Source organism: Adiantum capillus-veneris, chromosome 8, assembly GCF_014529385.1.
Source record: "Adiantum capillus-veneris isolate H3 chromosome 8, ASM1452938v2, whole genome shotgun sequence".
Classification (NCBI taxonomy): Eukaryota; Viridiplantae; Streptophyta; class Polypodiopsida; order Polypodiales; family Pteridaceae; genus Adiantum; species Adiantum capillus-veneris.
In genome coordinates this window covers 81,646,311-81,652,310 of record NC_140938.1, presented here as the reverse complement: position 1 = coordinate 81,652,310, position 6,000 = coordinate 81,646,311, and the positions used below count along the sequence as shown (strand labels likewise).

Genomic DNA, 6,000 nt, shown 5'->3' with positions numbered 1-6,000 from the left:
AACATGCTTCCACATTGTGTCTATCTCAATCTCTTTGAAAAGTATGTACTTATAAATTGAAATTGTATGCTTAGGTTTGGACCTAAGCTACATACTGATCATGTTTAATGAAGGAATTCGACAATAATTGACATGATACATTTTTAACTCAAAATGAGTCCGATGGATTTTTTTCTTCGACTTTTGTGTTGTTAGCTATTGGGGTATTATATGCCCCAAAACTCAAGGAAGATGCAATACATAGTGATAAGTCTATATGCACAATCAAACTTGCCTTTCTATTGCACACACATTGCCGAAAAATTGATCAAAGTGTAAAATTTGTCCAAAAATCTGTAGGCATGATTCTCATAAATAGGCCATAGCTTCAAATACATAGAGTATCCATGCATTAGAAGCATTTGAAAACCCTTATAATGACAAAAGCTACTTATGTAACACCCTAAAATTCATTAAGAGGTGTTTTAGGATGATCTATGGTCAATGTTATGCAATATGTGCAAAAAACAACACGTTTTCTGACACAGTTTAGGTTGGAGAAAAGCTTATGAAAGACAAATCTAAAAGCGAGAATTCATAATTCAAAAAAATTCCAAGTTTTTTCCCAGGTCATAAGCTATCTTTGTGGATATTAAACACTCTAAGATCTCATTGGCATCTCTTGTAATAATTCTAGGAAATTGCATGGGTAAGAGGACATAAAAGTGTTCTATTACAAATCTAGTGTTAATTAAATTTAGAAGCTATAGAAAACAACCTAAACTTTTGGTGAAATTTTCTACTTAAAATTCTTTATGAAGCACATTATTCAAATTGACATAAATTTTTTTTCTCAGTTTCTTTATGTTATATGGTCAAAAATTTGTTTCTAATTTTAAATTTAAATATAATAATAAATTCAAAAATTTGATCGTCCTTAATGCATAATTTGTTTATTAACGTGGCAAGAGTGGTTTTTGTAGGCTTATCAGAATTGCGCGCAGGGAAGCCATGGTCACTATCCCGGCCAGGCACCTGGAAGCCAATATCTGGAGCCCCTCCTCCTCGAGCTTATGCTCATGCTTCTTCAACGCTCTCAAAGGGAAGCATGGACAGCTGCACTCGCTGTGCACGAGAGCAAGATTTGTCGCTTTACCAGCTACGGTCACTACACAAAAGAGGCGGCATTTGCGAAAATCTGCAGCAGAGCAAGGGGTTCGATACCTATGTGCTTCCTCTTCGTCCTCTGTTGCTACTACAGGAGTCCAGCTCGAGCAGGAGGGTGCCCAATCACCCCGGCAGCCTCCACGCGCCTACCCTTTTCATGAAATCGAGCCCAAATGGCAGCATTTCTGGGAGGCCAACCACACTTTTCGAACACAGGATGTTATTGACACTTCTAAGCCCAAATTCTATGTCCTTGACATGTTCCCTTACCCCAGGTACGCCTCGTGACTGGAATCACGTGCTGGCAGACACTGCACATTGTCACTGAAGCTAGCTCCACAGTCAAAATTTTATGTGATGTGACGAGCCAATCCATACAGTACTGCGTGGAAGAGTTCATCAGCAAGGGGGTTAACTCATTTGATAAGCGTGGAAGATAAGCGTGGTTGAGGGTTTTTGATGCATTTTTGCTGACTTTTGGGCGGCCCAACCAGTTCAATCATCAATGTCATCTAAACTTTGAAGTCTCTTGCAATAGTTACACAGTATGTGGTTGTCTTGTAAAACATGTCTTTAAATGTCTCTAAAAGTTGTTGCCCTCTCTTGTTTTTTATCAGAAATGTCCTAGGAAGTTTGGTAAATTGAGTTTTTTTTACAAGAGTACATATTTTTACGTGTATAAAAGATTATCTTGTATGGAACAACGTACAGTACGTACATATACGCCACGTATTGTACATTTGGTACCACCTTGATTTATTGGCTTAGTTGGGATAGTGGTCCCGTAGCATCTCTACATAGTTAGCACGAGGCCTCATTGCTATCTGCGGATTTCATTGATAGTACGCATGGGATCCAACACGGGGTTGCTACATATATGATAGAGATTGATATTGCTATCATGGTTACAAGGAATGGCCATTTTCAAGTCCCCGTTCCCCGTTCCCATCCCAATTTCCCGTTCCGGCTCCCCGTTCCGTGTTTCAAACATGAGTATCCGAAACAGGGAATGGCATTTCATGCATGTTGCCGTTCCTCGTTCCGATTTCCCGTTCCGGGTAACTATGATTGCTATTCCTGCTGAGTTGCATGCCATGATTGGTGGAAAGATTACCTTGCCTTTTCACGAGGGGTGGTAAGCTTTCTTTGCCCCTACTGACCGGTTGATGCCGATTGTTGCTTGGGACTCTTGTTTTTGACATTGCTTAGATTGGTCATCGTGTACATCATCGATGGCAGTCTTTTAGGGCGTGGTAGCACTTGATTAATGTTGGGATGTTCACTGGCAGCCTATTCAAGTAGTGGGTTCAATCAGCGAGTGCTCTTGTGTTGATCCGATTTTCCCCCACAAAGGAGGCAACTCTTTGGAGATTATGAATTTGGGATGGAGGCTCCTTGGCAAAGTTAGTTTGGATCTCGATGAGTGGTAGTAGTCTTATGAGTAGACTGATGGGGAGCTAGTCTTCTTCTTGGAGCACGTTGTTTGTATTGTGCGGTGGACCCTTGAGGGCACACCATGCTCTACACAGTTTGCACCAGTTGCGACACTAGTTTCGGGAGCGCAGCATATCCTGCTTTTTAGTTACAGTTTTGCATTTGGAGCCTTAGAGTCAGCCACCACTTGATCAACGTTTGGATGTTCATCGACAGCCTATTCAAGTAGTAGGTTCACTCAAGTTCTGGATGAGTTGGCCAACTTGATACTCCAACCAAATGAGACTTTTGCAGAACTCATGACCAAAACAAAGTCTCTGGTCGCCAAGCTTCCTCAACACCCAGGCTAATTTATGGTTAAGAAGTGGGTGGAGAAGAATTTACCTAAGAATATCAGCAAAAACTCCGAGAGATTCTCTGACTTGAAGCCACTCTAGAGGAGATTGTTGCGGTTGCTACCAGGATAGAGGGGGCAAGGAAGCTGTTGAAGGACTCTTCTCAGGTAGAGAATGTCTCTGTACTCTGGGAAAGTGCGTCTTGCCCCTTGACTTCTTTACACAGGGAACTAGAAGCACTAAAAGTTACAATGAGCTCTTCAGGAGGAGAGATCCTTCTCTCTTCGACAGGAGAAGCCTCCACATCACGAGGCTTTGGACCAGATCAAGCGCGAGCTAGAAGAGCTCAGGTCTCAGCAGGAGACTAAGGCTATGGTCTGGTGTAGCCCATGCCGCTCTTGAGGGCACCCTCCACGTGAATGCCCCCTTCGAGCAATAATGGTGACGAGAAGCGTGTATCTTCCTGAGTGCTGAAGAGAAGGGTTTTGCGTATTGCATAGAAACCGAGCTCGTATTGCCACTTTTGTGAAATCTAACGGGATTGCAGAAAATACAACAAAGTCTTGGTCCTACTCTCCAACAGGGGTTAGCACCTACATCCAACATGGTTTCCCCCTATGGCCATCCAAACCACATGCCACCTTTGTTGACAACCCCTCCTATGCAAGGTATGCAGAGCACTCTTCCATCTCAAGAGTTTTTATCATGCCAATGCTCCCTCAGCCCCTCAGAGCTTCTACACTTCAACTTCCATCTCCATCCTCCGACTCGCCCATCCAATCAACCCATTTTGTGCTATAGATGTGGGGAATATGGACATTACCAAAGCAAATGTTTCGTCGAGAAGGGTGTCCTGCTTGCCAACATTGCCTTGAGGCTCAGGATCACAATAGTAAAGACTGCCCAAAGCAACGTGCATCTACGTCTTCGAGCCAGCCCGAATTCACCTTCCCCAAAATCAATTTGATAGCAGTTAGCATCATCTCTCAACCATCACCTTCTACTCATAAGTGGTGAACCCTAATGACAAGTTCAAGTAGGTACAGGAGCCCCCTGGTGTACTCACTGGAGCGAAGAGGGCATCCTTGGGTCTCAGCCTTCCAACCAATTCCCCTCTTCCACCCACGATCCCACCAATGGATACCCTGCTTCCAATTGTCGACAAGCCATCCCCTAGTGCCAAGCAAGGCTCCTTATCTCTGCTCTCTGTTATCGATGAAGCTTTCTTGGAAGCAGTAGCCAACCTACAGCAGATCAAGGTACTAGAGAAACCACTAGTAGAAAAAGAAAAGCTTACAGCAAATACAATCTTGAAGAACACCTTCCAACAAGTGTCTCTCTATGACATGCTGCTGCTAGATGCAAGTTTTCAAAGTGACCCTTGCATTATAGAAGCCCTCGTCTCACCGTGTCCATCTTGGGGCGGCGATTCTTAGGAGTGATAGTGGACAACTTAACTCACTTGTCGGGTCAAAAGAAGATCTGCTGGGGTGGTTGGAAGCTACCAAGTATATGCCTTGTTATGGGGTCTCTATTCAATCTTTGCCTGATAATACACCCTCTTCCAAAGTTTCTACAGTACCTGAGCCTAGTGAGCCATCTGAGCCAGGAAGAAGTGTGAAGGTTGCCCTTGGTGGATACCTTTGGACTTGGTGAGCCGATAAAGAATCATAGAAGGGGAACGAAATCTACTTTATAGGAATTCACCCACACCTCAACCTCAGCTTCATTGTGTTTGACTATTCGACTAAGCCAAAAATATCCTCGTGTCGGGTGACATACCCTTCACCGAGCATCCTCAAGCAGGGTTACAACAAGAAGATGCTGATTTCAATATTGATAAGAAACCAGCTCATGATGTCTCTCTGTTTGTAGGCGCGACAACCTCTTCACCCATAGCCTCTTCACCTATAGCGAAATCTCCAGCACTGCCATCTCCAGACCCAATAAAGTAAAACTTCGGGGACTCTGATGCACACTAGGCGCTGCTGGACAAGATGCAAAGAAGACAGTCTTATTTGCTGTGGTCTATGTCACAGAAGATAAGATTAGCCTTTATCGAAGTTTCAGAAGAGTCAAGTACTCATGATTTTGAAAGAGATTGGTTTGTAAATGTTTGGGAAGACCAATGAGTGTACAACTATATGATCCTCCCGTCTTGAATTGGTATTCCACAGATGATATGTTTCTTTCAAACCTTGGAACAGGTGAGCTTAAGCTTCCTCCACCAAATGCTCTCTGTAATTCAGTGCAGTACCTTGTGAACTACCAGATGTCCAGGTTAGCATTAGAGTTTTGTCTGTAGTGTGCCGTTTCACAATTTGGAAACCCGATGGAAGATCTAAGTCCACGGCAAGTGGAAAACAAAAAAATCTACCTATCCACCCCCTCACACACTCACCCCATTCCCCCTCACCTACCTTGTCCCTACCCTCCCTCTCGCCCTCACCACCCTCTCTCCTCGCCCCTACCCACCCCCTCTTGTCCCTCGCCACCCCTCCTCGCTCCTCACCACCCTCACCACCTCCCCCTCGCGCCCCTACCCACCCCGCCCCTCACCATCCCCCCTCGCCCCTACCCATCCCTCCCCTTGCCCCCCACCACCCTCCTTCCCCCTCTCGCCCCTACCCACCCCCTCCCTCTTTCCTCGCCCCTACCCTCCCCTCTCGTCCCTCACCACCTCTCGCTCGCCCCTACCCACCTCCCCTCTCCTCGCCCCTACCCTCCCCCTCTCGTCCCTCACCACCCCTCGCCCTTCCCCACCCTCCTCGTCCCTACCCATCCCTCCCCTAGCCCCTCACCACCCTCCCTCCCCCTCTCACCCCACAACTCCCCCTAGCCCCTACCCACCCCCTCACCCACTCTTGCCCCTACCCCCCCCCCCCCCCCCCCGCCCCCCAAGCCATAGTTACCAGGAACGGGAAACCGAAACGGGAACGCGAAACAAAATGCCATTCCTTGTTATGAGTACTCACGTTTGAAACACGGAACGGGGATTCGGAACGGGAACTTGAAATGGGAACGGGGAACGGAGACCTGAAAACGGCCATTCCCTGTTACTATGCCCCAAGCACCTATCTACTGT

At 46.0% G+C, this 6,000-nt stretch overlaps 1 protein-coding gene across 2 annotated transcripts in view; it reads left to right on the top strand.

Moving 5' to 3' along the window:
• Positions 1-953: 953 nt before the first annotated feature.
• The window catches only part of EMB2369 (tRNA synthetase class I (I, L, M and V) family protein), a 142,406-nt gene continuing 137,359 nt past the window's right edge, over positions 954-6,000 (top strand). Inside the window, exon 1 of one of the 2 annotated variants that reach the window (XM_086518138.1) lies at positions 954-1,421. In XM_086518138.1, coding sequence (XP_086374264.1) covers positions 991-1,421 — 431 coding nt within the window. In that variant the 5' untranslated portion in view covers positions 954-990. The remainder of the gene's footprint in view (positions 1,422-6,000) is intronic. The other variant, XM_086518137.1, reaches the window with a different exon arrangement.